General features: G+C 46.2%; 2 protein-coding genes across 7 annotated transcripts; both read right to left on the reverse strand.

Moving 5' to 3' along the window:
* Positions 1–768: 768 nt before the first annotated feature.
* Positions 769–8,856, reverse strand: LOC136198306 (uncharacterized). Of its 3 annotated transcripts, none has more exons than XM_065988222.1 (28): positions 8,656–8,856; positions 7,995–8,601; positions 7,858–7,940; positions 7,158–7,291; positions 6,815–7,096; positions 6,508–6,748; positions 6,350–6,457; positions 6,187–6,300; positions 4,832–6,129; positions 4,728–4,784; positions 4,573–4,679; positions 4,413–4,517; positions 4,249–4,358; positions 4,114–4,201; positions 3,971–4,061; positions 3,826–3,917; positions 3,694–3,777; positions 3,490–3,636; positions 3,324–3,435; positions 3,165–3,268; positions 2,728–3,115; positions 2,377–2,678; positions 2,232–2,301; positions 2,126–2,182; positions 1,974–2,072; positions 1,677–1,922; positions 1,324–1,621; positions 769–1,278 (listed from the first exon to the last, which is right to left on the reverse strand). In XM_065988222.1, exons 3-28 carry the CDS (start codon positions 7,928–7,930, stop codon positions 953–955), a joined length of 5,133 nt encoding a protein of 1,710 aa, XP_065844294.1. In that variant the 5' UTR covers positions 7,931–7,940; positions 7,995–8,601; positions 8,656–8,856; the 3' UTR covers positions 769–952. The 3 variants fall into 3 exon arrangements, with proteins under 3 accessions (XP_065844294.1, XP_065844292.1, XP_065844295.1); XM_065988220.1 differs by having other exon boundaries at positions 7,995–8,291; positions 8,352–8,856; XM_065988223.1 differs by having other exon boundaries at positions 769–968; positions 1,017–1,278; positions 7,995–8,856.
* Positions 8,857–9,768: 912 nt separating this feature from the next.
* LOC136198403 (MAM and LDL-receptor class A domain-containing protein 2-like) lies at positions 9,769–14,435 on the reverse strand. Of its 4 annotated transcripts, none has more exons than XM_065988339.1 (8): positions 14,342–14,435; positions 14,215–14,290; positions 12,876–12,893; positions 12,635–12,784; positions 12,203–12,583; positions 11,620–12,159; positions 11,385–11,567; positions 11,191–11,330 (listed from the first exon to the last, which is right to left on the reverse strand). In XM_065988339.1, the coding sequence occupies exons 2-7, from the start codon at positions 14,234–14,236 to the stop codon at positions 11,458–11,460; spliced, it is 1,221 nt and encodes a 406-aa protein (XP_065844411.1). In that variant the 5' UTR covers positions 14,237–14,290; positions 14,342–14,435; the 3' UTR covers positions 11,191–11,330; positions 11,385–11,457. The 4 variants fall into 4 exon arrangements, with proteins under 4 accessions (XP_065844412.1, XP_065844411.1, XP_065844409.1 ...); XM_065988337.1 differs by lacking the exon at positions 14,342–14,435 and adding an exon at positions 13,434–13,868 and having other exon boundaries at positions 14,215–14,235; XM_065988338.1 differs by lacking the exons at positions 14,215–14,290; positions 14,342–14,435 and adding exons at positions 13,434–13,554; positions 13,607–14,148.
* Between the last annotated feature and the right edge of the window lie 412 nt (positions 14,436–14,847).

Here is a 14,847-nt window from a genome sequence, read left to right on the forward strand (position 1 = left end):
CTATGAGGCCCGTGTCCAGAAAGCGCTCTATTTTCATTTCCATAAGTACATAATCCTACCGTAATAAACTTAAATTTAGGAACAAAGAAACGATACCTATAGTTGCAGTCACAGATAAAAAGAGTACTTTGAGAAAGGAGTTCTAGAAAACGGCGTTCGCTATACATGCATCAATGCTCCTTTGGAAGAAAGGAAGCACGATGAATCTTCTTCAATTTCGCCTAAAAATTCACTTACGGCCGAAATTATTTCGAAAGTACTACCCTAGGTGTCTGATTTCAAAGCACTCGTATACTCATCGAAGGTGAACACACGGGGAGGACAAGGGCCTGGGCGCACTCGTTACGTCATTGACCAAGTAGTGCATGTGATTGTCGGTTGCTGTGGTCGGCCTTTTTTTTGGAACGTAGCTTACGCAAAAACGCAGATATAAATACATTGATAGCCACACACGTGTATTCTCTACCCGGGCGGTATCTCGGCGCATCTAGGATAAAGGCAATGACAGATCCACGAAACTAATGACCACACATCTCTGCTCTGTTAGTGTGCCTGCGTTTCTGCGTTTCAGCGTCCGCTACGATTCAAAAATTGGCACTCACCTCACCCAATTTCACGTAACAGGTCAATGACGTAGAGGCCCACCTGTTTGCTCTGTTTGCTACATATAACCTCTTCTGCGCGGGCTCGGTACAGTGTAGACGCACGCACAAAACTTTCGTAGAAGAAAGCAGACGTTGGCGAACCGACTCTTCCACGTGGAAGAAGTAAAGAATACCCCATAGCTTGTAATTTGCCGCAGATCGCTAGCAGCCTTTCTACAAACAATAACACAGCAGAAATTTAATTAAGGCAAGCATGCAGACAATAGAAAGAGAAAGAGAAAACAGAATTGAAGAAGCTTAAGAGCAGCTGCATTTTTCATCTCTTGTATCGGGATGTTCATTGTCATTTAAGTGCGACGAGTTCTAAGAGAAAAGCAGCAGTGAGGATGACGATGCGTTCTATCGACTAACCTTTTGTGACGCCAGCCAAATGCCACCACGATCACTGACGTGACAAAAACGGTAAAGATCGCTAAAGCAACAACAGCCCAATTAACGATGGTTGTCGTTTCATCAACGACAACTCCAATTGCCAAAAAACGAGTCGGAAAAGACGACGGTGACGACGGTTTTTCGTCATAGGTCAGAGCATAAGTACCAGTAACACGGCAAGAAATTCCAGACGAGTGACAAATGCCGTCATCGCATGACAGACTTTCATTGCAAGGATCAACTAAAAAAGCTTTTATGTAAATGCCTCGAAGTACTCTTTACTAACTGTGAGGAGATTTATTGAAAGTGAGTTTTACGTCGTCAGTTTGATAGGATGTCGTACTTCTGGGGTAATAGGCTCCATTTGGAAATACAATAGCAAGAGTGCGTTTGTCATCCCACAATGCAATAGATGAAACGTTGTTCAGGTGTTCAGGGGAAAATGTGACAATTCGTAGCAGATTGGATGGCATCCGTATTCGCGGCGTGTTTGTTTCGTGAGAAAATTTCACGAAAATCGTTGCTCCTGGGTTCAGTCTGTCGTTTGACGTTCCTTTGACTTGAATCGAAGTAACATTGACTCTCTGCAGTAACGAAAAAGAAATAAAGAACATTTGAAAATTGTCTGGCAATTCTAACCATTTTCTTTCGACCCAACGTTTCCTCGTGATATATCTCCATTTTTTCCTCGTCATGTATTACCATTTTCCCTTTTTCTTCTGTGCCTCGACGGCGACGACGACGACTTGTCATCTCTGAAATGCAATTACCCTCTCCTCGAAAAACAATCTGAGGCGAATTGTCATTGACGTTGACGACGTCAACATGAGATACGGCACTGCTGCTTGCAGAAGGATGCCCGTTGTCAAAAACAGTTACCACAATCTTAGAGTAAATTTCACAACGCTGCAACGCATAGCCTGTATGTCTGTATACCTTGCGACCAATTGTTCTCCTAGATGTGCCGTTAAGAAAATTTGTTGGCTCGTCAGCCGAAGAAGCGTAGAACACTTCTCTGATGGTGCAAGCATAGAGCTATACGTACAAGTAATTGCAGTGCTATTCTTGCCAAAATGCTCTATATAAACCTGGCCGTCGTTTAAGCCGGTGAAAGTTAAGAGTTTGCCAGATGGATCCGGTTGATACTGAAACACATTGATAAGAAACGAGAGAACATGAATAGCTTTCACTCACAGACAGGCCATCACAAGGCCTTAGCAAGTAGATGTACTCAGCGTCATCAAGCTTGTCGGGGTAATCAGCGCTGCCCAGAAATAAGCGAAAACACAATACATGTACTGTACTAAGAGTTTATCTGCTATGTACGTTGTATTCTTACGTCAATTCAACTGTCATTCTCTCAATGCTGTTGCCCTCAATCGAATCACTGATAGAGACGTCGAGGGGCCGACTTACAATACGCTGGCCAGCTTCTTGATTTTCAATAAATCTTATGCGATCGTCCTTTCCTACGCCGACGCCCAAATCCAAGCTCGGACCATCGTTCACGAATTCAGTAAATACGAATATGAAGACTGGTAAGCTCGAAGCCCCGTCGTCGTCCCACACCCTAATGATAACTTGAGAAACAGTTTGATCAGGCTCTGAAGCTGTGTTGTTGTACGTGGCGGTGAATAAGATCTGTGAGTAAACAAATAAAACAAAAGAACAGATAAAACTCTATTTCTACCTCTAGATACGCGTCAAGCGACGCAATGCCGCTCAACAGAACACTGGACGTGCCCTGTCCTATAACGACGACTCCGTGTCTAGCAGCAGTGCTCATGTTGACCAAGACGATGTCCCCACTGCGAGAAGCGTTGAATAAAATCGTCGCATTGCCAGCATAAAAACTATCCACATCGACAAGAATGGTACGAGATGGTAATATTTTTACAGGCGACCCGTTCTCAGTGTAAGTGATTGAATGAGATCTGTTTGCAAGCGGAGCAAATCGCACAGGTTGACCCGTCGGCGTAAATCGAAGAATAGGCTCGTCATTAACTGGAATAACAACAACGCGAATTTTTGCCGGAACACTGCGACTCTGGCCGTCGTAAAGAACGACGTAAATAATTCTACAAGAAAATGCGCGTAGCTAAAGGCGAGCTAAAAATATGTTTCTACCTCGAGTCCGATGAAAGATTCACGGGCCGCCCGTAATTATTGACAAAGCCAAACGACGACAAAATCATCTCGTAAATGGTGATGTTTGCTCTACCAGACAGTGTCTGCAAAACATCTAATAACTGCAAGTCAATTAATGAAAACGCTATATAAACCTACGACATTCTGACGGTTCTGTCGACTATGCACTGTTACTCCTGATTTTTCAGCTATTGAACTATCAAAAACCAAAGCGTCACCAACATGACCGTCTAGAAGAGAAACCGTTGCTCTGTGGAGAGATATAAGCATGTCAATAGAACAGTTTATTTAGAGAATAGTTTACCCCGCCATCGACGCATCGTTGAGGTCCGTTATGTTTACCCTGGCAGATAAGAAACTGGGTGGGTGTCCTTCGATGTAAGTAATTGTAGCCTCATCAGATTGAAAAAAGTTGACAAGCGGAGCGACGTTAAAGTCAATCAGTCGGACACTGCGCAAAGAGTACGATAACCAATAAATATAACAGGAATGCATAGTTGAGGCGCACCGAACTTGTTTGATAGTCCAAAATTTTCCATCCGAAACGTTAAATTCGATAAAGACGTCAGCCAGGCCTTCAAAATCGGGCTCACTAAATTTTTCTTTTTTGGAAAAAAACGTTAGAACTTTGCGTAATTACGAATTGACGTAGGTGACGTTATTAAGAAGTGCCTTGTAAACATCAGTAGTTGCGCTTCCTGTGAGAACAATTTCCTTTCCTGTGTTCTTGACCTGGCACATTAAAAAATTGACGCTAGAAATTAGATCCTAATTAGAGCTCCTACTTCTATCTCGACGATAGTTGGGTAATTTTTGACGGCTAATGACCCACTTCCACCTGAACAAATTTTCACTGTAGCCGAACGAAGAAGATGGCTGAAAAAGATCGCAACAATGGGTGTACACAGCTAAGGCAACGTATGCTTACAACTGATGATCTGAGTCTGAAAGATTAAGAGAGTTGCTTGTGACGTCAATAGGTGTTCGAAGACCTTCTTCGTATTCTGTGACAGGGGCTAAAAGAAAAGATAGGAATTTATATTGACAACGTTTCAGTTCTCACTTCCTATCGTCAAGACAGGAGCGTTGTCATTCTCCCCGACAAACTGAACCGTCACACCAACAACAGGAGTTGGATAGCCATTCGAATCGATGACTTTAATTAAAAGATGCCTATATAATAGGATGAGGTTAGCTCATATAGCTTTAGTACACCACATAACGTACCTCGGATTGAAATCAGGAGTAGAGATTGAGCTAAAGTAGCCGATGCTTAAAAGAACGTGAGACAAATTGACTGGAGTTGAACCGCGTAAAACTCTTAACCCCTCACTAGAAGACAACAGTCATTTTAACCAAAGTAAGAAGAATAATTTGCTTCACTTACGTGCCAGAAATAGTTAAAAACTGACTCGTAGAAATACCGGTAATTCTAGCGCTTTCCTCAACAGTCAGTCTGTTGGCCAATACTGCAGTGTCCGTGCTGAAAATCACCTGTGAGCAATCAATTAGGAAATTTACTACACTATATAACAAGCGCACCCTTTCTCTTAGACCATTCAAAGCGTTTGTCAATTCAACAACAACTTCTCTCCAGCTCTTCAAAAAAAATTATTCAGATCTTTTTCTCAGGAGAAACTAAAAACCTGATCTCCAAAGGCGGACGCGTCTAAGTTGTTCTGCATGGGCGCCAACAGAACGACCGTAACGGCCTTGCGGTAAACGACCGTACGATTGAGTGTCGTGTTATCGGCGAAGTCGAAATCGACGGCGGCGTGCTCGCATTCGCTTTCCTCTCCAAGCTCGCCCGCACACGCAAATAAGTCGACAATACCACACGTGTTGTTGCAACCGTCATTCGGCGTGTCGCACTCTTCAAAGAACTCTCGAATTCCATTCCCGCAATTAAAGCACCGACTCGGACCGTCGAACTCGTTGTTGACCGGACACTCAAAACTGTCGAGTATCAGACAGCTGTGCAAATCGCAGCCAAAGCCGCTTGAACCAGAATCGCAATCTTCGCCAGGAACTCGTAACCCATCGCCGCAAGTTTGATTAAAGCAGATCGTTCGATTTTCCACTGGAACCCGGCAGCCAAAGCCATCTTCGAGCAAACAAGCGGCTGAGCATCCGTCTCCATCGTCGTTACGGCCGTCGTCGCATTCTTCAGAATCAACTTGGACAATGCCATCGCCACAAAGAGGACAATCAAACGCGACGTCACTGGAACTGTCACTGCTATTTAGTGCTAGGCAGATATCGACTAAACTTGTTGAATTGGTACCATTGCTAGTAACTCCAAAAACACCGGACGTTTTGTTGACTAAACGACTTTCGCACTCGAGCAACGCATCGTCGCTTAGACGTAAAGACGAACCGGTTCCGCTGATCAAACCATCGATTACAGTTCTCAGCAACTGAATAATAGACGAAAACGATTCTTCGATTCTCCCACATATCACGAAGTCTCTCGCTTCCAAAACAGATCTAAGTTCATCAACGTTAGTAGCTGGACTGGGACAAGATCGCACGACGTCGAGCATTATATCGAAATTGACATCTCGATACGATGACGATGATGACTCCAACACGTCTCGCAAAAATATAGCGTCGTCCCGATCGAAGGAAACGTTGCATAGATTGTCTCTCCGCACACAGTTACCGAGGCCATTGAATAGACGATGGTCGACAAGACGGCATTCTTCGCCAAACGGCGCAACGTTGCGATACAGACCGTACACGTCAGCAATGGTGTTGCTTGTTAGATTCGCTAGACAGACTAAGACTTCGCTCAACCACGTGTTGAAGCTGCTATTGCCCTTTGTGCCACAAGCGCGTGAGAAGAACGTATCGAGATAATTGGGTGAATCGCAAGGAAAGACGCGTTTTGCACATTGAACAAAATCGGTGCAGTTTTCAATGCGCGACGAACAGCGAGGTTCGGCTATAAAGAAAGGCATTATATCGCACCGAAACCAAAATGAATGTCTTGATCATTTACCTATATGGCATCGTAGTCCGCTGAAATCTGGTGGACAGTCGCAGGTAAAACTAGCGATTTGATCTGAACATGTTCCACCATTCAGACACGGATTTGAATAACATTTATCAATTTCTGCAATTCAAACCTATTAATTAAACATAAGTCAAGTGCCTATTCTCACCAGTTTCACAGAAAGTGCCAGTATAGCCTGGACGGCAGCTGCACGGGAAATTGACCGAAGTGCACGTTCCACCGTTTTCACACTGCAAACGCACACATTCGTCATTACCTTAAAAGAATAATAATCACAAACAAAATGATGAATTCTTCGACTCTCACATCCAACGGTTCCTGAGACACGATAAAGATACCGACCAGGAACGCCGACGTTAGACGAGGAGACGACCGAAATAATAGAGTCATTATGAGACAAAACATGATTTTCGAAAGTGCTCAAATCGCTCGCCACGTATCCGATCACCGCCGAACCGCTCCATTGAAATTGATCGGCGTTCGGGTAATTGAACAATGCGTACGACGTACGCTCGTCTGAGACTATCACAACTTGAAACGTATTGACCTAGAACAAGAAAATAAAGCAAAGGCATTGTTTAATGTCATAGAGTAATATACTCCTTACGCTTACCAGTAAAGAATTGCCAAAGCGTGACACGCGATCCCACGTCGCAACAAGACCCCACGTGGCGTCGAACGATGTGCTGGTGAAATTTTTCACGTCGTTGTTTGCTTGCTGCAATATTTCTGACGAAACGTCGGTGTAGGCTTGATAGAAAATGCTGCCGCGGTCATTCGTATTAATGTCGTCCCAGAATGGCGCCACAATGGAAGGGAGATCTGACCCGGGAAATAACACTGACCTAAAGCTTCTGAACTCATCGTCGAACGCTACAAGCCCATTGCTGGAAATCTATGCAAACCGAAAAACGAATCAAGAGAATGCATGGACCACTATAGTATGCCGGTAGTACGTAAGCGTCACGATGGCGCGTTCTCCCAACGTAAAAGCAGGTTGGTATAGAAATGACAGAAGATACACCGTCGTCAACTCTTCGCATTTGAATGTCGCCTTGACTTGAGCCAAACGGATAAAGATTCGAATCTCCTGAAAGAGACCGTACTATAACGAAAATGAATATTCGATCTTGACTAAAATAGTTCCCAACCATCCCCCGGAGCCGTGCGAATTCCTAAACGCAAGGCGGAGAGAGCGGAAATAATATGAAAAGGAAATGATCAAATAATACATGCACGCGTGCGTCTGTTCATTCTGAATTGTGGTTCGCACCCTGCACTTGGAGCGGCTAAGCAGCGCGTGCACAAAAAAAGATATGTGATAGACGAACGCCCTCAATACACCACTTTCAAGGCATGTTGCGAAACAACAGCTGGGAATCTACCTAAAAATACACGCATGCATGGAAGTCCAGCTCGCAATGAGACTTAATTAACTCTCCCCTCAAGCTCGCAATGAGACTTAATTAACTCCCCCCCCCATCCCCACCACTACCACCCCCACCCCCACCCCCACCCCATCCCCAAAGAAGGAATTGAACACAAAAAGGAGACGTGCACTAGTTAACACAATCTGGGAGATCGATAGAGAAAGTCGTCTATCGGGGAAACTTAGGGCGCTAGTCGACGCGAGTAGGCAAATTATTCGACACTTGCCTTGACCAAGAACTGCGAACAGGGCAACGCAGAGCAGAGAAAACAGCACCAAGCACACGTTCAGGAGAATCATCTTCCTTTGCCTATATAAAAGATTTCTCCTTGGGGTGTACCGCGATTCTTTGATTTTTTGTTACCGCGGTTATTGAGACACTCACTGCGCAGAGCGATCGTAATTGACTTACTCCGCGTATATGCTGGCGCTGCCTAGCACGAAATGAAGAGCGGTCGAAGGAACTTCCCAATATGAAAACGCGCGTCAAATGAAATATTCTTATCCGCTGGTGCGTGGCTTCGAGAATGAACAACAGATGGCTTATTCAGATTCAGACTCACGTGACGTTGAAACTGCGAACGATCCTCTGCATGCCAGTGATCGCGGACGCGTAGATTATTTAGCGGATTTCTCAACAGTGACTTGGAATACCGCGATTCTTTGATATTCGTTACCGCGGTTATTGAGACACTGAGCAGTACGATCGTAATTGACTTACTCTGCGTATATGCTCTTGCTGCCTGGCACGAAATGAAGAGCGCCCCAGGGAACTTCCAAATTTGATGACGCACGGTATATTAAATATTATAAAATATCCGCTCGTGCGCGGCTTCGAAAATGAACAACAGATGGCCCCTTCAGACTTGGACTCGCGTGGCGTTGAAATTGCAAACGATCCTCTGCATGCCAGTGATCGGACGCGTAAGACTCCGTTTATTTCGAAAGATGTTTCCCCTTGAGGGGCCTCGCTTCGAAGCGACACACTGGTTCGCTTATAAGAGGTCTTTGCTAAGGTTTCCTACCGATCGCGGGCAACGACGAAGTCGAGAACGTCTTCGAATTTGCCTCGGGCACGTAGACTATGCAGCATGCATATGCAGGAAGGCGAATCGACGTCCGTCAGAGAGAATTAAGAATGTGCAATACAGGAGACGACGGTGGAAAGAGCGCCAGATCGCGAGAAAGAGGGAACGAACTCCGTTCGGTCGCCCACCATCTTGTTAGCGTGCTCGACCTAAAATGTGTTCTCTCTACTGGGCGCTTTTTGTGCGATGTAGACGATCGATTCTCCCTATGCGACCGCAAATAGGATTGAAATAACCGAGAATCGTCGTCGAAGCGGTACGGATAGTGTCTGCGCATTCGAAGCCCGATCGAAACGCAAAGATCGCGAGTGAGTTTCTCTCGATTCCGACGATCAAATGCTGTTTCTCTATATCACGGCACTGAGCTCCAAACCTCACACTGTAGAAAACGACCGTGACGTCTCGAAATTAATTATTATCCATCGCGAGTAGAGTCCCGTATCAATAGTCGAATTTCGAACCGCTTCCGCGTTCCCTGCTTGACAGGGCCGAACGCGCGTCTGTTATTTTCAAAGCTTAGGTGATTAGCATCTCTGGCACATAGCAGTTGCGGAGCCATCGTGTCGCACATAGGAGCAAGAAGGGTTTGTTTGTTTTCTTTCGCGTCATCTAATCTCGGCCTGACATCATCATATCCCGGACAACGCGATATAGAGTAAAATAGACAATTAATTAAGGAGCCGTTTTTCAATAGCGTAAGACCAGCATATTTAAGGCTTTTTTAGCTGGCCTAGAGGCCTATTCACTCCTTGTCTCCAAACTCTCTCGCTAACTGTGCATATCCACAACTCATATTCTCCAGCGAGATCATTATCGTTCTGCCACTCTAGTCTATGAAACACCAGCCCTTAGGCCTATCGCTATCAAAAACAGAGACAGCTCATCTAAAAATAAGGATATTAGTCTGGTTTGTATAGGATCTGCCTCTTTGGGTCAGGATAATTGAAAAGCATATCAGAATGAAAAATCTCAAAAAAGAAATTCACCTTGACACTGGTATTTTCGTTTTCGATATCCATTGAAGAACGTAACACACAAGGTTCTGGCGAATTACAATTATGGGAGGTTCTAAATAAGCAGCATAGGCGTCTAACCAAAAATTATAAAAGCGACAAGGCGCAGCATACGAGTACCATACAAGTTCTCCAACACAAAAACTCGAAACGGCTGTGCGTGAATAAACAACGTCACTGATCCATTTTCGCATGAGGATTGGCTTTAGCCTCCTAATTAAACGCCTATTTTCAAACCCTATTAGCATCAAACAAGACTCACTAAGTCATTATCGTCAATGCCGTCCGTTTCGCCGTCCTCAGCGCCGTTTATAGGATTACCAGTACGGGAAGCCGCTTCAGGCAAAACCCCGGTACAAGTTCGGCTCGCGCCGACGTCCTTCTGAGTCTGATACCTATTAAACGCCCAATTAAAAGTGGCAAGGACAAAAAATCGCGCGAAAATATACGACGTACTTCTTAGACAAAACAAGATAGATAATAAGAAGGACAACAATGATGCTCACAACGGCAATGATCACTCCAATAGCAGCATACATACCAGCTACATTAAAGAATGAAAAAAGTAGCGATCATTATTAATGTTTACACAGAGAATACCGTGATGGGTGCTTCTTGCCAATTCCGTAGGTCTCGGCTTTGAAGAAGGATTTGGACCGCTAACGAGAATCTGTGTGACGCTGCACCATTTCCCAAGCACTATCACCTGACAGACGCAGTGGCGACATATATCTGTCTCACACGTTAGACACAAAGACGGTTCACGGAGAACGCTGCAGAAGCAATCTTTCGCCGCCGCATTACACGCTTTTATTATACAGGCAGGCTCCGTCGGCGCCAAAGTCGGTGCTCGTGTCGTTACAGGCATCGTCGAAGCCGGCGTCATTGGAATCGGCCTCATCGTCAAAGCCGGCGTCATTGGAATCGGCTTCTCGCATCGTCGTCCCTCGTATTTTCCAACAAGGCAATGGCAATAGGCTTCGCCAAATTGGATGTAGCACGTTCCCCCGCTGACGCAAAAGAGATCGTGACACTCGGTCAAGCAGCCGAGCTCGTCCGAACCGTCCTTGCAGTTCTTCGTTCCGTTGCAACGCTGGATCATCGGAATGCATTCGCGTCCGTTTGCGCAACGCCACTCGTTGGGTGGACACGACAGAGGCGGCGGCGGCGACGATGGACACGATTTGATTGTGACGTCATCGATGGCAGTGTCGCCGTATATGCCGCCCGTCGCTCGGGCGAGGAAGAGAAAGTGGAAGGTCGGCGACGTGACGTTCATTGGATAGATTTGGGCGAGTTTCCAGCTGTTGCCTTGGTCACCGTAGAGACTCCAGACGGGAGAACGAGAGACGACGCCTTTGTCAAAAGTCTCCTCAACGTAGACCTGCAACAAAGACACCCATATAATATATTCATATATTTAGGTTAGGTTACTTACTTCAAGAGATCCCACTGTTGATCCGTACATATGGTACCAGAATTCGAGCATGCATGCCTCGCAGGCCAATTCGGTCTTATTGTACTCGGGACTTCTTAGAATTGCCACGTCATTGGGATTAACACTGACAAAGAAGCCCGTTTGGACGTACATGTAAAACCCTACGCGCAGCAAATCAACGTCACAAAATGATGAAATCGATTATATGCTCGCACCAGATGACGTGCCGGTAGTGTGATCGCTATCCGGTCCAGTATTGAACCCGGGAGTGCCCCCGTTATTGCGCTGTCAGTTGAAATTGTCCTCGTTCTCTTCATAGAAACCGCACATGTCGTGATCGAACGCACACGTTGCGCACAAACCGGGAGACTTCGTCGGCGGAACGAACGTCTTATTATCTAAAAAATCAATAATTAATTACGAATACAATATACTGTGCGCTTTAATTACAGCAGCACATGACGCCACCGGCGTCGCTCGACGTCAAACGCGAGCATCCGGAAAAAGTGGAAAGATGCGTGTACGAAGTAGCGCCGGGCCAGAAAGCCCCATCACACCTAACCTTCGACTGATCGGTGCATGAAAGCCCACAGCACAACGGCTCGTCGCAATCAACGTCATAATGCGTGCAACCGTAGTCTATGTTAGCTCGTGGCTTTTCGCACACATTTTGGCGCATGCTGCAGTGATTGATTCCGGCACTGAAGCGTACGTAGCCGGCCGTCTTGCATGCGGCACTGTTAATTAACCCGGGAATTTCGCCGGCAATTCCGCCGTAGCCGCACACTTGCCATCCGTTAGCTGAATCGCAAACGTCGGCGGGAGCGACGCATTCCACGCTCGTTCCGTCGTCGAATTGGTTGCCACAGTGACGGCGCGTCGGTCGATCGCGCAGACTCTTTAAGCCGTCCCAGTCGCCGAGGCAACCGGCAACGTTGGCCTGACTGAAAAATCCTTCGCGACTTCCGTCAGCGCAACCCGTTTTAAGAACTAAAAGAAAATCTTTAATTAGTAATAATTTTTTTTTGTGCACCTTGCGAGCAATAGGTGTTCGACGTTGAACTGTCAAATCTGCATCCACTGAACGAGATATCGTCGATCGCTATATCGCTTTTCTCGCCCTCGCCTCGACTCGCGATAATGTGAACGCGGAAGTCGGTGAAACTGATCAGCGTCAGGTTGGTCATTTGCCAAACGTTGCCCTGATTACCGACGATCTTCGTCAGAAGTCGGAAACCCGTGTCGCTCTTGAGATAAATGAGGAGAGAGCCCATCTGATTGCCGAACATGTGATACCAAAGTTTTATAATGCACGACGACGGCGTCGCTTTGATGTTGGGACTTTCGAGTATAGCTCTTCGTCCCTTCTTCAGCTGCGAGAAGAAACGTCCCGCTTCGTAATAAAGGTAGTGACCTGAAAAAAGATATAATAATTGCAATAGATTTATTGATTGAAGCAGCCTGCCTTTTTTGGTACTCTTCGTGTGATCCACAGAGGGACCCGTACTGAACGAGGGAGTCAAGCCTTTGTTGATAAGCCAATCGTCGTCATCGCAAATGACGTTGTTCCAGAAGCAAGAGCCAGTTTCAAAAGTGCAATCACCAGTAACCGGACCTGTGCAATCAAGACCAACGTTAAAATCGTTTGACATTCTCCCTTCGTTGGTTCTTCGCCTTGCTGCCGCCGCAACAAGTGATGTTCTTACCACGTACTTCCGCTTGACCTAAGGAACATTAGAATAAGAAAGAAGGCATCTTTTCCCATTATTAACGAATTGTAGGGGGTGAGTGCATGCGTCAAGGAAAAACTGCTTAGGGAGGACCCAAGACTTTGGCAAGAAATCCAAGTAGGTTCATTATTGCTTTGCCCCTCCCCCTTCCCCCTCCACACACACACACACACACACGTGATCAAAAGCCAATCACATGAGCACTAATTAGAGTTGTGTGTATCGGGTTTCAAAACTCCTCCGGGCCCATGTACCATCTGGCCGCGAAGAGTGGCTTCTGAATTCGCGCTAATATTGGCTCGCGATCGCCTGCCATTATATAGGCGAATCACACTACTACGACCAACGCTCGCCGCATTTCGCCTCAGGCACTGCCCCACCCTCTAGCTCTAACTAGCGTATTCCACTCGCCGTTATACTCTGACATATACATAACTCCCTGAGAAACGTTTCTCCTCTATCACACAGGTAACCAGGTATTAAAAATCAGACTGTTCAATTTCGCCAAAAACACACGGGTTTCTGATTTCTTACTGTTTGCCCAAAAGAGAGCGAAGAGAGTGGCAAAGGCTCGCCAACGACAAGTAAATTCCATCTTCTCCTCTGTTAACTTCCTTCGATCCTTTGACTATTCCAATGCGCGAGTACGATAGCCCTACTCGGTGAGTAAACAGAGGAAATCGCTCCGCTTGGTACCAATGCCTCACGCGTATCACATTTGAGCCCGAAGTTTTCATTGGGCAACGAACACGTGAGAGCGTGATCTGTCCAGACTGCCTTTAGGCGTTTACGAACCGAACGTGATCATATTATTAAAAGAGAGATGATCATAGGCGATTGTTTGATTCCGTATCTCCTTGTTGTTTTCAATCATTTGCCTGCTCTATCTCACCGAGTCTGCCCATACCCTTTCCCTCAGACCCTGTGATTTTTAGACAGTTCGGAGAAAGGTCTGGCAGCGAGAGACTACTAGAAAGCTACGTTGATTATCGTTAGCATAAGAAGTAAAGCAAGGATGATAGCAAATCGGAACCCAAAACGAGACAGTAGGTGAGGCCCCCTTTGGAGGGATCAGTACAGCCCGTGCCAATAAACTTTTGCTCGCAACGGCCCCTGAGAGCATTGCCCGCGCGAATATACTCTAGCCGAAGTGAAAACATCCCTAAGCTTTCTCTCAGTCGTCGGAGAAAGCATTCGACTGACAAAAGGAGGAGAGACGAGCGTCGAAAGAGCCAAGCTTAGATTTGGCTCTTTCGCGATGGGAAACGGTTGAGACGCGTCGACTGCAACCGTGCAGTGTAGCCTGTACAAATACCTTTAAACTGATCGATAAACATGCGTCTTCCAGCCTCTCCTTCCGTTTCGCCAACGCAAAAACTGCTCGTGACCTCCTAGGGGACCTCACTTTTTATCGAGTCATGTCATTACCGAATTCGACTTACAAACAGAAAATAGAAGCAAGTTCGGAGAGCGGCATGAGCTGATTTCGGCTAGAAAATCAGCGTGAGCTGTAGCCATCGACCCTTCTCGCGCGCGCTAAAGCGGCGAGAAAGGGTTACTGTTAGAGCAGAGATTAAGTAGGAGAGGGATGTGTAACTCGCGCTATCACGTGACTTTTTCTGGTACACACGTCTGTTGTTGCGGCATCCCGGATGCGATTCGACTCGTGAAGCGCGTGGCTGTACGAGGATTCGTTTAGAGCGACGGTTTCGCGCCTAAAGTAGAGCAAGATCTTCGCTAACAAAGTAGGTTTGGTTATCAGCCCAAGCGGTCTTTCGTAACGCGTAATTAGGCGGCTTCGCCGCACGCGCGTTAGTCAGTCTGGGTTTCCGAGGCTACGTGGGCGGCTACGTGAGCTGATGAGCAGGGGGGAATATCGTTGCGCATGCTCGCCGTTGGTGAGGTAACAATACGTACTAGCCAATCAGAACGCAAAGATCCCTTCTTC

This window comes from Oscarella lobularis, chromosome 19 (assembly GCF_947507565.1).
Source record: "Oscarella lobularis chromosome 19, ooOscLobu1.1, whole genome shotgun sequence".
NCBI classification, from domain to species: Eukaryota; Metazoa; Porifera; class Homoscleromorpha; order Homosclerophorida; family Oscarellidae; genus Oscarella; species Oscarella lobularis.

Excerpts from the sequence above, each read along its gene's own strand:
- LOC136198403 (XM_065988337.1), bottom strand. The coding sequence starts at position 13,494 with ATGGAATTTACTTGTCGTTGGCGAGCCTTTGCCACTCTCTTCGCTCTC. Across the intron at positions 12,584-12,634 it reads CACGAAGAGTACCAAAAAAG|GTCACTACCTTTATTACGAA; the intron begins GCAGGCTGCTTC and ends ATCTTTTTTCAG. Across the intron at positions 12,160-12,202 it reads GAACACCTATTGCTCGCAAG|TTCTTAAAACGGGTTGCGCT; the intron begins GTGCACAAAAAA and ends ATTTTCTTTTAG.
- LOC136198306 (XM_065988222.1), bottom strand. The coding sequence starts at position 7,930 with ATGATTCTCCTGAACGTGTGCTTGGTGCTGTTTTCTCTGCTCTGCGTT. Across the intron at positions 3,116-3,164 it reads AATCTTTCATCGGACTCGAG|AATTATTTACGTCGTTCTTT; the intron begins GTAGAAACATAT and ends ATTTTCTTGTAG. Across the intron at positions 1,923-1,973 it reads GGAGAACAATTGGTCGCAAG|ATTGTGGTAACTGTTTTTGA; the intron begins GTATACAGACAT and ends ATTTACTCTAAG.